The 17,440-nt window shown below is 37.8% G+C and overlaps 4 protein-coding genes across 4 annotated transcripts; 3 read left to right on the plus strand and 1 right to left on the minus strand.

Moving 5' to 3' along the window:
- The first annotated feature begins 2,967 nt into the window (after nucleotides 1-2,967).
- Nucleotides 2,968-4,218, plus strand: LOC141691649 (DELLA protein RGL2-like). The gene has a single exon (XM_074496415.1). It carries the CDS (start codon nucleotides 2,968-2,970, stop codon nucleotides 4,216-4,218), a length of 1,251 nt encoding a protein of 416 aa, XP_074352516.1.
- Nucleotides 4,219-5,697: 1,479 nt separating this feature from the next.
- Nucleotides 5,698-7,428, plus strand: LOC141691650 (DELLA protein RGL1-like). The gene has a single exon (XM_074496416.1). It carries the CDS (start codon nucleotides 5,698-5,700, stop codon nucleotides 7,426-7,428), a length of 1,731 nt encoding a protein of 576 aa, XP_074352517.1.
- A 1,404-nt stretch (nucleotides 7,429-8,832) lies between these two features.
- On the plus strand, nucleotides 8,833-10,554 carry LOC141691651 (DELLA protein RGL1-like). The gene has a single exon (XM_074496417.1). It carries the CDS (start codon nucleotides 8,833-8,835, stop codon nucleotides 10,552-10,554), a length of 1,722 nt encoding a protein of 573 aa, XP_074352518.1.
- A 3,661-nt stretch (nucleotides 10,555-14,215) lies between these two features.
- LOC141693726 (protein trichome birefringence-like 6) lies at nucleotides 14,216-17,079 on the minus strand. The gene is made up of 5 exons (XM_074498885.1): nucleotides 16,082-17,079; nucleotides 15,754-15,946; nucleotides 15,436-15,626; nucleotides 14,924-15,082; nucleotides 14,216-14,838 (listed from the first exon to the last, which is right to left on the minus strand). Exons 1-5 carry the CDS (start codon nucleotides 16,927-16,929, stop codon nucleotides 14,523-14,525), a joined length of 1,707 nt encoding a protein of 568 aa, XP_074354986.1. The 5' UTR covers nucleotides 16,930-17,079; the 3' UTR covers nucleotides 14,216-14,522.
- Nucleotides 17,080-17,440: the final 361 nt, after the last annotated feature.

Genomic DNA, 17,440 nt, shown 5'->3' on the forward strand with positions numbered 1-17,440 from the left:
GCCTCCTTTTCAAGGCTGAAAGATCCCTTCCTTCCTCGTCTTTGTTTTGGGTGTTCTCCGCACGACGACGCTCGTCCATCGTACGCCCAGACCTATGTGGGTGTGGCACTACTTGGTTACCCAGGCGAGGCCTTTCTCTGCCATCAGTGTCTTCATCCGCAAGCTCCACAATAGGTTCTACATCATCAGAGTACTCCAAGCGCCGTGGAGTGATTCGCGGGTTTTCCCTGCTCCCCTGGGTATCTCCTTCAACTACAGGGGCTTTTCCCAAGGCATGACCGTGACGGGGGAAACGACGACCTCTCCTCGTCTTTCGACGCTCCACCGTGTTCAGCCTTGAGTTAAAACTGTTAAGAGTATCCCCCATGCGATATAATTGCTCCAATATATCAGCGTTGCTGATGAGAACCGGAGGTGTCCCCCCCACATCCGGAGCCCTTGGTGGATCCGCCATGTTTCTGGGAACGTAAGGTTCGTGGCGAGTATAGCGCCCCCCATCTTCTCCTTCTGACCTGCTGTCACTTCCATCATAAGAACTTCCATCACGATTGTAAGACATCTTTTCCTCCTAAGATTGCGACCTTAATTAGCACCCCTCCTTCTAGCGCCAATTTGTTGACGGAGAAATCTGGTAACAACAAAGATTGAGGTTTCTCGCCGGAACTAAGATCTGTGACGGTGGTTCTTTGTCGGAAACTTAAGCGGTGTGTGGTTGATTGTGGTTGTTTTAGGCTGAGATTGATCAGAGTAAGTGGTGGCTCTCTTATCAGCTCTCAACTTCTTACCCTCTCAATGTGCCTACGTACCCTTTATATAGGGGATCAAGCCTGACGTAGTTCTCGTAGAACAAGAAGTCTAATGAGTTGAGACTTCTTACTCCTAAGCCCAGTAGAAGCCCATCCAATATCCGTCTTCCGCTAGCTTTAGGAATGTCCAACTATGAGGCCCAACCGCGAAGGCCCAAGGCTCGTCCGTAATCGTAGGACTTCACGAATAGTGCATCTCCCTACGCAAGGATAACACTCCGCTACAACTATCTCCCTTGATTTATGAACGCAGGTATAGCCACGGTTCACCCCAAGTGCCAGACGCGTCCCTGTCCCCCGAATGAGGATAACCCACCAGATAGCAGGACAGGTGATCCCAAGCTCTTGGGTGCAAAGTGCAGGATGACTCCAAAGTTCTCCAACGAGGACACCCGTTGAATACAAGAACAGAACTCCCAAAGCACACACCAAAGTAAACCTCACATCCCCAACGAGGACACCCGTTGAATACAGGAGGAGGCCTTCAATCATCAGGCATACCCCTGGAGGCCTTCAAGCTTTTCACGGACATCCCCCTCCTTGACCGTCTCAAGGAGGGAATTCTTCAAAGAGTACCTGCAACAAATACATTAGGTAAAAATAACCTCCATTGCTCCTCTCCATGCAAGCTTTGTCCTGAATTCAGCATCAAAAGTATATAGATCAAACACAGGACGCGTCCTAACCCTTTGGGCGCGTCCTCACCTCCATAAATCCAAACCTGTTTCCTCATCAATCGTTCCTTATAGCATTCAAAAGCACAGGACACGTCCTAGAATTTAGGGCGCGTCTTCCTTTAAACCATCATGCACAGCGTTTCACCTCCTATGACGCATCCTTGCTAAAGTAGGCGCGTCCTAGAGCGTCCATCACCATAAGATTTCATCTGCCAAGCACTTTCATAAATATTGACGCGTCTATAAAGCCTGGGCACATCCTTCCTTGACCACACACTCTTCTCGCCTCGTAACATATCCCTTCTCAAGTAGGCGCGTCCTTAATGCTTGGACGCGTCCTCACTTTCACAACGCAATACTGAGTTTGACTGTAATTAGCCCACGTTTGACCCGAGTCAATCCAATGCCAAATTTTGGGTATAACAAGTTACAGTAGCGAGCAATATAGGTTGGCTAGTAACTCTGGGCAGAGACTTGCAAATGAGCCCTTTTGCATCCTCTGTTGAGGCACCAAATCTCACTTCCCTCCAGGCTTACCTTTCACACACAACAGGACTATGGTAAAGACTACCAGCCTGAAGACGCCGTTGGACGTATTTTTATTTAGAAAGTGTGTGTTTCTTCCAAAATACTAAACAAAAATATAACTCCTCCGCAGACGGGTCAAGTACCGCACAACTGGTTTCTCTGTATGTAGATTACACAACTCTTGAAACCATGATTGTTAATATTATACACTTGCCAATAAGACTCTGTGTCTTTGGCAAACACAAGCCTTGAAATTCTGCTTGTTTCATCTATATTTTCTCTCTTGTAGTCTTCTTTTGTGATTAAGTTTGTAGATAACTTTTATGTTGAGCTTCCTATACAAATTGTACTTTTCCTATATTTTTTTGTTTTAATTGTTTTATTTATTTAATTGTTTGATTATTTTGTTTTAAAATAAACAAATAAGAATGTAGTTGCTGGTTTTTAATATCCATTTACTAGTAGTCAGCCTATATATAATTTGCATGTACTAGCTTTAATGTATGGGATAAGATCCATCATTTGGGTTTTCCCAGTTAACATGTATACAAATAGTGTCCGTCAGCTTGATGTTTTCTACAGTTAGTCACACAACAACTTCAACCGCTGACAGCAGGTCCAGTGAGCATCCAATAAACGAAGAAGAGGCAAGAGTTCTTCCCTCTGGAGACCAAGAAAAATGCAATTTCAGTTTCTGGATGGATATTAATCTAACAAACAATAGTAATGCCAATACCACATCGCGACCAGACCAGTTAATTTTTAAAGGTCGAAATCATGAGCTAAGTGTAAAAGAAAGTGATTTCATCCAGCTTATGCCTAATAAAATTTGTTCAGAATCTTTTCGGGTCCTTGGCAACCACAGAAAAGGGAAGGAAAGATTTGGAGAAGGAATAATTAGCGGCCAAAGCAGCAAAAGTACAGTGACTGACAACAAATTAACAACAGAAGAAATAATGAGGGTAGCTGGAGAAAGATTCATCCACTTCTCTAACAAAAAGCTTGACGGGATCACCAGCTTTATCCATCCAGATGGTTCAGTTCTTTCAGGTTTGTCATCGGAGGACACCAGAATGGTGGATCTTGCTCACCTCCTTTTAGATTCTGCTGAAAAAGTGGGCAGCAAGCAATTCCATGCTGCTGACAAATTGCTCATGCATTGTGAAGGTAAGGTATCTGAATCGGGTCATCCAGTTGAAAGAATCATTTATCATTTTTCAAAAGCTCTACGAGAAAGGATCACCACAGAAATAAGAAGCAGAGCGGGTATGATAGAAACCGATCAGGTTAGAGATTACAGCGGACTCTCCTCAGGCATCGACTTGACTTGTTTGGTGCTTCATCAAGCAATTCCATTCAGTCAAGTGATGCAATTTGCATCAATACAAACAATATTAGAAAATGTTGCAGGGGCTAAAAAAATCCATTTAATTGATCTTCAACTCAGAAATGGAGTTCAGTGGACACCTTTCATACGAGCTCTTTCAGAACGGAAAGCTATTCCAGTTCAGCTTCTTAAGATCACTGCTTTTCAGACAACAGACAAAGAGAAGGCTGAAAAAATTGGAAAGAGGTTGCAAAGCTATGCCAAATCCATGAACATTTCTTTGATATTCAAGGTAGTTTCGGTTGTGAACATGAAAGATCTCAAGGTAGGATTATTCAATACTAGACCTGGTGAAGCTGTGGTAGTTTATTCTCCCACCGTACTGAGTGCAATGATCCCGAGGCCTGCCAATCTGCAAATTGTGCTAAGAGTATTACGAAAGCTGAAACCAAAATTAATGGTAGTCAACGAAGTAGAGGCAAATCAAAACTCACCATCATTTGTACAGCGTTTCACAGAAGCACTTTTCTTTTTCAGCGCATGGTTTGATGCATTGGGAGACTGCATAAACCGAGACAATCCATATAGAATGGATGTTGAGAGAAGTTACTTTGGCCAAGGAATCCAGAGCATTGTTGCAACTGAGGGAGAGGAAAGAATCTCAAGGAGTGTAACTATAAATGTGTGGAGAGTATTCTTTCAAAGATTTAAAATGGTAGAAATTGACATCAGCCAATCATCTCTTAATCAAGTCAACTTGGTCCTTGAGCAGAAATTTTCGTGTGGAAGTTCCTGCACTATACAGAAGAACGGAAAGTGTCTAATTGTTGGCTGGAAGGGAACCCCATTACATTCTGTTTCTGCTTGGAAATTTAAGTAAGAAAAGCCAGCAACCGAGAAAGTAGTGTCAGGTTTCCTCTTATGGTCACTGCTCAGTGCCGAGTCTTATTTGGGTACAAATTTCTCAGGAGCTTTTAATTTTATGTTATTTTGTAACTGCGTTTTATTGTCATCGACAAAAATATGTACTTTATGGCAGATAAATAATCCAGGTCTTTACTGTTTCTGATCAAGTTACCGGGGTCTCAAGACAGCATGTAAAGTGAATTTAGTTTTTACCTCAAAATCCTGCCGCAGGTGACAGGACTATCCATTTAGCCACTTGATTTTTACTTTGTGCATCATGTTAAAAGAGGATAACCAGAAATTATAATGACTATAACTAACCAATGAGTAAGTTTCTTCTACATAAACATCATAAGTTTTTGCTGCATAACATAAGCGTAAGTACACCACTACGTCTAGCAAGATATACTACATCACAGGATTCGATGGAGAAATTAACTAAAATGCCAAAACAGGTACAAATGTAGGGAAGATGTGATCCCTTATCGACTCATTTTAATGTCCATTTACAGCATGTCACTGAGTTGCAGGGATATTTGTGCTCAAAACAATATGGTTTGTAATTTCATTTACATGTTGGTGCACACAGGGCAGAGAAATTGCCCTTCACTAGAATGGTAGCTCATGCCAGCTTGCTAAGCAAGAGCATCTCCAGATAAAGGGAAATTGCAACCTTTGGCATCCAGTCAGTTGACCCGAGGTTTGAGGAAAGGCCTGCCCCGACTCCAAGAAATTTAAGGTAAATAGGCAGTCACTAAAAGATTCAGTCCTACGCTCTCGTATTGGTTTTACCTTGCCTGTTCTGGTTATGGAATCAGCTTTCATCTTTTAGTAGACTTAACTATATAAGTGCCGATTCTTACAGCCTTACAGGGATCCATTGTTTCATTGAGAATTCTAGCCATTTTGTTTAAGCCGATTGAAATCCACTACGTCCTTTGGCACTGCCTGCCGTTCATAATTGTCTAGTAGCGTATCTTCTACCTGGCCTTTCCCAATCAACTTATTAGCATAATTACACTCTAAGATCATAGGGCTAACCCAAGTTAACTTGTGCTATGGAGGGCCGTCTGTTAAGAAATTGAGCCATTTTATACATGACTATCAAAATTATTCCTTATCTATCCTTGTTCAGTTTTAGTAGGCCAAATTATCCTCTTTGTGGATTAATTGATAATGCCAAGCCTATAAAACAAAAGTCGTCTTTATATGGTTTTATTAATTGCATTCTGCCTATGTTCTGCCCCTTGTCAGAGTTGACTGGTAAATAAATGAATAAATATCTCTGTGTTCCAATGGTATTTAGCGGCAATGAGTACAAAGACAGTTATAGTTTTTATCTGCTTGTAGGTTTAGTACGGTGAAGAGAATAATCACAACAAAAAGTCATCTGTATAAATCTACTCTCTGAACTCTAGTTTTATAAGATAACAAGTTCTTCTGCTTCATAGAAATGGCAGATGACTTGTCTTCATTCAGCATGTTCGATTCTCAATATGTCCATAAGCCTCTTGAAGGTCTTCTACAAGATATATTAGTCACTCAAAAGGTGCAAATCTTTAGTTTTGAAAGCGACGTTCCTGGAGGGGCTGATCCATCCACCACTGACATTAGGAGCGGTGAACATCCAATTAACAGAGAAGAAGAGGCAAGAGTCCATGCCTCTGGAGAGCACGAAAAATTGGTGGATGCCAATTTAGAAAACAATAGCAATGTCAGTACCATACCGCAACTGGATCAGTTGATACTCAATGGTCAAAATCTTGAGCTAAGTTTAAAAGAAAGTGATTCTATCCATTTCCGGTCTAATAAAATTTGTACAGAATCTTTTCGGGTCCTTGGAAACTATGGAAAAAGGAAGGGAAGATTCAGGGAAGGAATATTTAGTGGTCAAAGCAGCAAAAGTAACAGCAAATTAACAACAGAAGAAATAATGAGGGTGGCTGGAGAAAGATTCATCAACTTCTCTAAGAAAAAGCTTGACGGGATCACCAGCTTTATCCATCCGCAGGGTTCAGGTTTCACAAGTTTGTCATCAGAGGACACTGGAATGGTGGATCTTGCCTACCTCCTTTTAGCCTCAGCTGAAAAAGTTGGCAACAAGGAATTTGATGCTGCAGACAAATTACTTATGCATTGTGAAGGTAAGGTAGCTGAATCAGGTCATCCGGTTGAAAGAATAACTTATCATTTTTCTAAAGCTCTACGAGAAAGGATCACAATGGAAAGAGGAAGCAGTGTGGGTAGGATAGAAACTGACCAAGGCAGAGATTACAGTGGACTCTCCTCCGGCATTGACTTGATGTATTTGACGCTTCATCAAAAAGTTCCATTCAGTAAAGTGATGCAATTCACATCAATACAAACAATATTGGAAAATGTTGCAGCAGCAAAAAAAATTCACTTAATTGATCTTCAACTTAGAAATGGTATTCAGTGGACACCTTTAATACAAGCTCTTTCGGAACGGAAAACCCCTCCAGTTCAGCTGCTTAGAATTACCGCTCTTCAGACAACAGATGAAGATAAGGCTGAGAAAATTGGAGAGAGGTTGCAAAGCTATGCCAAGTCTTTGAACATTTCTTTTTTTTTCAAGGTAGTTCACATTCTGAACATAAAAGATCTCAAGATAGAGTTATTCAAGATTAGACCAGGTGAAGCTGTGGCAATTTACTCTCCAATTGTTCTAAGGGCGATGATCCCAAAAGCTGAGAATCTGGAAATTCTACTAAAAGTGATACAAAGGATGAGACCGAAAATCATGATAGTCAATGAAGTAGAGGCAAATCAAAATTCACCATCATTTGTAAATCGTTTCACAGAAACACTTTTTTATTTCAGTGCATGGTTTGATGCATTAGAAGACTGCATAAACCGAGACAATCCTTATAGAATGCATGTTGAGAGAAGTTACTTTGGCCGAGGAATTCATAACATTGTTGCAAGTGAGGGAGAGGACAGAATCACAAGGAGTGTGAATATAGATGTGTGGAGAGTATTCTTTCAAAGTTTAAGAATGGTAGAGATTGATATCAGCAAATCATCTATAGATCAAGCCAACTTGGTCCTCCAGCAGAAGTTCTCTTGTGGAAATTCCTGCACTATATATAAGAATGGAAAGTGTCTTATTGTTGGATGGAAGGGAACCCCACTACATTCCGTTTCAGCTTGGAAGTTTAAGTAAGACAAGCCAGCAACTCGGAAAGTTCTGGTGTCAAATTTTCACTTCCAGTACCACAGCAAAGAGCTCTTATGTGTTTTGAGATCTTAGGCTCTCGAAATTTTATTTGTGTAATAACCAACATTATGCCCTTTGTTAAAAAAATTCGAATACCAGGTCTATACTGTATGAGGTAAAATAACTGGGATCTTAGGGCAGCATGTAAAGTAGAACCATTATAACATCATAATCCAGCCACAGGGCTATCCACTTTACAACATTTCTTTTGACAGAAATAACCAACAATATGATAATGAGTCAATGATCATAAGCTAAGTTTTTGGTGCATAACATCATAAGTTTATGCTGCATAACATCTTCCAAGATAGACGGATGCAGTTAATGATAATTTCTATATACTTTGTTGGAGAAAATAACTTGACAGAGATAATGGTTGAAAACATATAACTCATTTCAATGTGCACATACTGCATGCTATTAAATTAAAATGGTTTTAATTTCTGAAGGTTGTGTTAGAAGGAACTGTTACATAACCACAAAGTTTGAGTCTTAGCCATTTTTGTTTGAACTGACTGGATTCCCCTTCGTTTACTGACACTTTTCTGATAAAAACAGTTCAAGCAGGCATGGTATTTGCAATTGTGACTCTCCGGACATGGAACAGGAGCCCTGAGGAAGAATGTTGAGTTGGCAAATTAGCGTGTTGACCTCAATCAATTTCTTGCTAGTACTTGTCAGTTATCATAGACAGGAGTTATCTTTTATTGATGTGCCTGCTGCATCGACAAGCCTTATTGCAGAAGTAATGTGGATTATACAAAATAAAAATTCTTACAATGACAAAGAAACTTATCTAAAATCCAGACAATAGTACAAGGACAGATATTTCCTTTGTTTTTAAACAAACACACAAAGATTCGTCCTGCCATTAAAAAATCATCCCCAACCAACTATTGTTTTCTCGATATCTTGGCACCATTGAGAATGTGTTGCTGATAAATTCGTTATTCTGCTCCTGGATACTTTCTTTCCATGCTGTATGTTTGTCTCTAATGTTTGTCTAGACTAGTTTGCTAGTATACTTGGGTAGTCTAAAACACTATTAGGGACATTAACCATTAAACAAAGTTCCATTGTGCTCATCTCAGAATTCAAGGTATCACCAACTACATTTATCGAAATATATTTCAATTGTAAGATTTGACCAACATTGTTGTCGTGTTCAGAATATTCGTCAATCCGAATTGTATAAAAACTTCTATGATCTATCTTCTTATTAGCGTGTCCTATATATATATGTGTTTCAAAGTTTTGCAGTATAAACTTATTATATTTCAGAAGCTGTGGTCTCCGAAGACACGGTCTCTGCGGTCAATTTAATAATAGAAAAGAAAAATCTGCATCCAAATGTCAGATGACTCCGGGTCATCAAGTCCTAATATTATTCAAACTGATTCTAGGCCAGTTGAGGTGCTTGAAAACGAAATGTATTCTCGAGTAGAACAAGTATCATTTAAAGTGGCTGAACCTGGAGAGCGGATTCTATTTTCCTCAGACCTCGGGAATGACTTTAACAAAGGAAAAATGGCAGACACGGGACACTGTGTGTTGGAAGATGGTATGAACAGGAACAAATCCGATGGAGCACAAAGCTACGCAGGTGCATACTGTGAGCAGCCTTCCAGCCTTGCTCCCGGACTAGAGTTGCCAGTCAAGCACAAGCGTGATGTTAATTCTGCCTCTTTGTTTGAGCTCCTCAGCAAATATGACAGAGGGGGCAAAAAGTTGGAAGACAAACATTTAAGAAATCTAGGCAGCGGAAATACAAGTAGTCAAAAGCTGTCAACAGAAGAAATCATAAGGGTGGCTGCAGAAAGATACATTCAGTTCCCTAGCAAAGATCTTGACTGTGTAACCACCTTTATTCACCCCTATGGTTCAGTCCTGTCAAGTCTGTCAATGGAAGAAACAAATGGCGCAGACCTAGCACACCTTCTTTTAGCTGCAGCTGATAAAATATGGGGTGGCAAATTTGATTCTGCAAGGAATTTGCTTGCAGGTTGCGAGTGCAAGGCATCTAAATCAGGTAATCCAATTGAAAGACTAACATCATATTTTTCTGAAGCTCTACAAGAAAGAATCCGTAGGGAAACGGGAAGCAGAAAGTTTCAGAAGGTGAATGAGAATGTTAGAGTCCCCATTAATGGCCTCGCAACAGGTGTTGACCAAACAGTAGTGGCGATCCATGAGCACATTCCATTCAGTAAGGTGATGCACTTTGCATCAACACAAACAATTTTAGAACATGTTACAACGGAAACCAAAATACACGTTATTGATTTACATATTAGGAGTGGAATTCACTGGCCACCTATGATACAAGCCCTTTCAGAACGGAAAGCTAATCCAGTTCAGCTCCTTAAGATAACCGCTCTCAATACAGAAGATAATCACAAGGTTGAGGATATTTGTAAGAGGTTAGAAAGCTTTGCCAACCCATTGAACATCAACTTTTCATTTGAAGTGGTAACTGTAGATGACTTGAGCTATGTAAAGAAAGAATCATTTAATATTCAATCCGGTGAAGCGGTGGTTATCTACGCTGGAAATATACTAAGGACAATGATTCCATGGCCTGATAAACTGGAAAGTTTAATGACAGTGATCAAAGAACTAAGTCCCCTAATTATGGTCTTATTTGAAGTAGATGCAAGTGATAACTCACCTTCATTTATTAATCGCTTTGTGCAAGCACTTTTTTACTATAGTACATGGTTTGACTGCTTGGAAGAATGCATGGATCGCGATAATCAGCACAGGATGAATATTGAAAGATATCATATTGGAGAAGGAATCATTAACACTATTGCAACAGAGGGAGAAGAAAGGATTACAAGAAGTGTGAAGATCGACGTGTGGAGATCATACTTTGCAAGGTTTCAAATGGTGGAAGTTGAAATTCCAAAATCATCTTTTCATCAAGCTGAAATGGTTCTGAAGAAGGAATTTTCTTGCAAAAAATTCTGCAGTATCAATAATGATGCCAAGTGTTTCATAATCGGATGGAAAGGAACCCCGATGTTTTCACTTTCAACTTGGAAGTTCGAACAAACTCCACAAAACTTGTGATAGTTTGATTGAAACCTTACTGATTGCCTCTACTCCATTTTTCAGGGCCTTCTATACGCCTATTCTCATTTATTTACTGCCTGCATTTTTTCCCTGTATTTAAATGCAAGGAACTTAAAGATAATAAGTTGTTCTACAGTGACTCAGACATGTGTACCAGCTCCATATAGTATACTTCAACATATGTAATCTCATTTTTCAACATGAACAATTACCTTCCATACATCGCTTAACCGCTCTATAAACAAAATGAATAACTAATCTGAAGGGCAATCTGTTAATCGATTCCACTATTCTACTTTTACAGGACTTGCAGAGAAACATAATACTCTCTGTTACCTAGTTCACTGCCGCCAAATACAAGGTTATAGTTCTTTCAGATTTTGTGATCACAATGCGACTTGGTAAAAACAAGATCTAAGCCCTCCCCCCTAACAAAAAAAATGAGAACAAATCTTAAATTAGTATACTTAGGTTCTCTCTAACTGTACAATGAAGTTGCCGAAGATTTAATAGCACTAGTAAAGTATCAAATTATGTAAGTTCTACGTGCTACTTTAACACGCTAATATGACATTACACGTAACACGGTGATAAAAAATGAATGGAGAAAGAAACTGCATTTCAGCACTCTTCTATCTTCATCATCATCATCATTGCCCTCACCAGTCTCACTAATGATAGATCGGAGCTTTTGTAATGGATGGTTCTCGCGACTCCCATGTTTTTCAGTTATATGTGAATCATTAGGTGGTGTTGATATAGTGATGTATAACTGTTGTCAGCTTCCACTTTAGAGTCAACATGGGACTTACCGCACTGAGTTACAATGAGATCAAATATTGATTCCTGGATAGGAAGAGGAAATTGTACCAAATCAGGTTCATAATCAATGTCGTCATCTTTACTCTCATTTCTGAAAACAACAAATTGAAATTAATTTAGAGATGATAATACTAAGCGCATAATCTCATGAAAAGTTAAAGAACTTCTGAACTTAACCGATGAAGAGTATAAACTTTCCAAGGCTACTCACACCAAGATACAGTGGATGTAGAACATTTCATGTGCACAAAATATGTGCATTTGTGGCAATAATACAGCCAGGAGCTTTTGAAAACATATTGGCAGCAGATGCTGCAGACTCGCTTAAAAGAACTATGAATGTCAGAAATAGAGTAGACGAGAGTGAAAGGGTAATGGTGATAAGTAGGAGTTGGAATAACGAAGGGGGAGAAGGCACAGCTCTTCTGAATCCAAAATTCACAGGTTGTGCAAACATGCGAAAAGTCTTTAGCATCCTCAGAACAGGCATCACACTTAAAACAGGCTTCCTTCGTCATTAATATGAGTAAGTATTCTTTGTGTACTTCATGATGAAGCACTCTCTGTTCAAAAGCACACAGCATGCACACGTCAAAATCACAATCATCACATGCATCACAAGTGTAACCAGTAGGGGCTGGTTGGACTGGGAAAGAAAGAGGATGTCTGTTGTGCTTACGGTGGTTTATCTGCGTGGGTAATTCTGCACAACTCTTGTGCACGTAGAAATTTCGACAATCAATATCTACATCACAACGAAGGCAGGTATAAGTCGGAGACCCTATGATCCCTGTTGCAAACATAGCATCCAGCATCCTCCCCATCAATAAAATCCGCTTCTAATGTTAACGGGTGGGGATGGATATATTAACTAACACTGGATATTCCCCAAAAGTGTTATGCAGGTAGTAAGGTTTACTATCATCATGATTAGTCCAAGGGAGGAGAGCCTGTGGCTGATTTTTGGCCCCCAAGTGACCCGATGCCTATCCCTTGCTATGCAGGTAGTAAGGTTTATTATTATCATCGTGACTAGTCCTATGCAGGAGAGCCTATGGCTGATTTTTGACCCTGAAGTGGCCCGATGCATATCCCAAGTATGCAGGATAGTCTATGGCTGATTTTGTTACGCACAGAATGTAGCATTACATGGTCCTTTTTTGATGCAAAACCCGAACTGCTGAAGTATTCAGGGAATTCAGGACTAATACAATCTTACTAATAAGCAAGTCCTATTTATATCTTGAACATTATTTACGAGTGACTTAACAAGGCATGTTATATAACAGTATGAGCCAAAATGAAAACGCCAATAGTAAAAACAGTAGAGCAGGCTTGTCTTTTTCTTTTTTGAGGGATAGAGCAGGCTTGTTAAATTTCATATTTGCTTTACATAGGAAAAAAAATATTATGCCGTATCCATTCTATATTTTATGAAGATTTTGTTGGTAATCCTCATTTCTAATCTGCAGAATACATCGTTTTCGTCCGTCCTATATAATAAATATTTTGAAAGAGTTAAAAATGAATTAAATACTGCCTAAAATTATAATCTGCACAATAGTTTGTTGCGTCCGTAAATAATTTGAAAAAGGTTAAAAATAAATTAATGTAAATTACAAAAAGAATAGGTTCTAATTAAATAGCACAGGCAAAAATTCTACCAAAAAGAGAAACTGAAGAATATTTCATATATGCACACCCCAAATTGATTGTTGCACACCCTATCTTTTAATGTTACAAAACTAACCTCAAGCATTGTATGATTACTAATTTTGAAGTTTTTGCTGCTATATTCACATATGTCATTCGGCATATTTTTCTGCCTTTTATTATATAATTTTTTTATGTTTATTTTTAATTTTCTAATTTATATTTATATTAATTCTCTTAAATATACCTTTTAATTCATTTTATATTATACGTAAAAAAGTCACTCTCTCCGTTCTCGTTTTTTTATGGAGAGGATGTTAGACACAAATTTTAAGGTGCAAAAAAAATATAGTTGAATAACTTACTTTTTACGATTTTATGATTTTAAAAAAAATTGAATGTTTGATTTTTATTCAAAAAAAAATTAAAAATAATTTATACAACTATACTTTATATGCGCCTTAAAAGCGTGCCAACACTTTTTTCGGAATGCAAAAATATGAGAGATACAAAGTACTATACCAATACAATAGTCCGTGTCCGTATTCATAATTGTCGGATTGAGATACATATATTATCTATATTATCTACTTTATTTCGGATCATATAATATCCAATTATTCTCGGATATAAATGCAAATTTTTTTGGATGGATATCAGACTTTTTGAATTTTTTTGATTGCCCAACCTTATTAACGATGAATTCAGAATGTTTTTTAAGGATTAAACCGAAATAATATTTTTTTATATACAAGTCATGAACACTGAAATATCTTTATTCTCGAAATATTTCATTTTATTAATACAATGGCATTCATTTCAATTTGTATTTACTCTGAATATAATATTTATATAATAAATCCGTAATTTTAATTTATGTAAATCAACATTTATTCTTGAATTATCTTTATCAATTATTTTATTTTGGACACAAAATATTAATTTCTAAAAAATAATAGCTCTTGGTATTTATATTAATAATAAGTTTATAATAATAGTGATTAAAATGTTAACTAAAATGCAAACACCAGAGCAACATAATAAATGAATTGACAAAAATTAAAATGAAAGGAGAATAGGTAAGGTATTATGGTCAAGTAATTATTTTAGGGTGCGGGGGTGTGCATATATCACTACCCTATTTTATTTATATGTATGATTACAGAATTGTACACAAGGAAGATAGTGATTAAAGGTTCCTCATTATACAAAATAGAATGCCACTCTACAGGTAGCCCTCAACACTCATAAATGTATAATCTAATTGCTGAGGCAAAGTTTCTACTGAAGGAGAAACTGAAGAAAATATATCTGTTGTTAGGAAACTGTACACAAGGAAGAAAGTATCTGAAAGTTCCTCTTACGAAAAAACTGAATGTGGAACTGCATCTTACAGGAAGCCTGCAACACCAAGTGATGAGAGGAAAGAAATAAACAAGAAATGAAGACCGTGTAACTTAATAACTAACCAGTCAATTTTCTATCTAAAACTATGTGCCTTGTGTGTTAGACTGCAAGTAAAAATACAAGAGTTCGTTCCACGTATCTGGAACTCCGGGAAGACACCAATGGCTGCAATCTTGACCACCGGAAGAACTCTTCCCAGGACTTCTTCCATATACGGATGGGTGGCCATCTACTCGATAATCTGACAAACTAGTTATATTCAAAATAGTAACAGGTATTTTCATTTGTCTCAAGACCTCTTCCAGAATGATATTTTTTTCAGGGGGAGTGGTTCTTGCAGTTTCATTTAGTGGTTGAGAAGCTTCTCGGCAGTGGCCACCAGCATTCCATTGACCTCCTCTACTCAACAAAACCAAAACTTAACTCATATGTCACATAATGAGAAATATATTCATTTTACTGTATGGCAGTGAAAAAGCCAAACCTGAAATGTGAAGGAGCGGAACTTCGAAAGAAAACTTTTGTTTTTTGCGGATCGATATATTTATCCAACCATGATCCCCATGTCATCAAAGCTTTCTGGAAAGCTGTTGAGACATCAAGATGAGGATGAACTTGTTGTCCTTCTTGATAATAGTTAACCCTGTTACAAGGAACCAGGGGGTCAGAAAGTTGCACAAAAAAGTATTATAAGCTTATAACAATTTTGTGATCTTGTTACTTGCAGGTTTTGCATAATTTGGTGGAAGCATTGTATGTTCGTACATCTGATGTTAGACTAGTTTTATATCATCTCACAGTTCAGAGTCATTCAACTTTTTTCACTAATTTTTTTTTCTACATTACTTGCACATATAACAGTTGAGAACTAGTTTCTTTGCAAAACCAGATAACACACAATACATATTTGATAAGCCACAGAACATGACGGAAAACGTAGAGTAAAAAATGAGGGGCGTTCAGAACCAATTGTAGTGCTGGCAGGGAAAAACTAACCCAGATTTTGTTTTGAAATGACTCCACCAATGAGCAGTATTAAACACAATAATGTCAGCTCCTTTCCATCTTGATGCACCTCTATCCATTGTATCAATACGCAATGTCTGCAATCTTTTCTTTCCAACCCTAGCCTTACCCTCGTGAACTAAATAATGGCTCACATAGAATTCAACTGTACACTTGTAATCCTATAAAATTTAATTACAAGTTAAAGCTATTAAATACCAAGTTACTACAACTTGATCCACGCACAAACTTCTTAAATTTTTCCAAAAACAGAACATACAAAATGCGTTGAAAAGCTAAACAACTTACCAAAAACTTGAAACAATAGTTTCCCTTCTCTTTAGTTATCCGTCGCCCACGGGCCTCATAAACCCTCTTCGGATCTTTAATGGCTCCCATCAACAAGCATAACATCGATTCCCACTGATTCCTATTAATCGAATCACCCACAAAAACAAGACTCTTCCCTCTAATCAAGTTCAGCATTGCTGTGGCATTGAACCTAGAAGTATCACACAGCCAAATTCACTTTAATTCCAACTAAAATCACAGTTCCATAATACAGTCTATCCTTCTTATACACACACACACATACAAAAACCGCAAAATCGAAAAATCAAGAATTTGGTATCATTACCTTGGAATGTCACAATCTTGAGGCTGCCACCTCCATTTCATGTAATCCTTATCCAATCTCCCATTTGTTTGACAACTAAAACCTTCATCTATAAAAGGACATGTAACATTTGTATACAAAGGATAACTATCATCAAACACCCACTTGCCTTTACTAACATCACATGGCTTTCTACTAGTACTTTCTTGAATATCACTATTTTTAGAAGCTTCAACTTTCCCAAGTAAAGACTCAGATCCATTCTCATTGCCAATTAATGCATTTCCATTTATAACCACCTCATCTAAATCTAAGCTTTTATATGATTTCTGCTTATGAGCAATCAAAACTGAACTAATCAGCTCACTAACTGAACCATTCAGATGACTAAAAGAATCTTGAGTGTCACTTAAATCACTATCTTTTTTTGAAAAATTTGAAACCCCAGATGTATTTACAGATTCTTTCGACTGGGTATTAATCAAAATTGCATCTTCAACTTCATTTGATGAGTTTGTACTAAAATCACCAACCAGGTCATGACCCGACCCGAAGTCAAAGTGTGTTTCTTGATGAAGAATGAGACTATCTTTTCTTGAAAAATTTGAAAACCCAGATGTATTTACAGATTCTTTCAACTGGGTACCAATCAAAATTGCATCTTTAACTTCATTCGATGAGTTTGTACTAAAATCACCAACCGGGTCATGACCCGACCCGAACTCAAAGTGTGTTTCTTGATGAAGAATGGGAGTAGAATGAATGACCCAGATGGAAAAGAAGGCTAAAAGAGACAAAGAAAATGAAATAGTGAAAGAAAACACCATAAATCTTGTGGGTTTTATAGAGAAACTTTTTTGCTTTTCCATATTTCATGTACAAAAATGATACATACAACTATACAAGAGCTAGGAAGTAGCAGTGTTTTATGAGGTGGTTTTAAGCAGGTGAGATGTGAAAATGACAATAGTAGAAAAAGAGTGGAGCAGGTTTGTCATAAGCTTGCAACATTGACCTGAAAAAGTATGGCCTTGTTGATTAAAAGCAATGTTAGTATATATATATATTGAGAAAATAAAGGGAGTGGTGATTGTTATGTAAAGGTTGGCATCACATTATTCTTGGTTTAATCGGACAGATCACACACATTGTCTCCACTCTGTACGGATTAATCATTAATTACACCTTAAAGTTTATTAAGTACATGTTTTTAATTCAAAATATTACTCCTATTTATGGAGTACCTATCTACTTATAGGCTGCCCTTTTTAACCACTTAGTGTCCGCCAAAGACAAATACTTTTTGCCGTACAATCAAGATCGTAAAATTAGAAAATCTGATCTTTATGATCAGGTCTTCAAAATTGAGTTCTCAACCAT

Source organism: Apium graveolens, chromosome 10 (assembly GCF_009905375.1).
Source record: "Apium graveolens cultivar Ventura chromosome 10, ASM990537v1, whole genome shotgun sequence".
Classification (NCBI taxonomy): Eukaryota; Viridiplantae; Streptophyta; class Magnoliopsida; order Apiales; family Apiaceae; genus Apium; species Apium graveolens.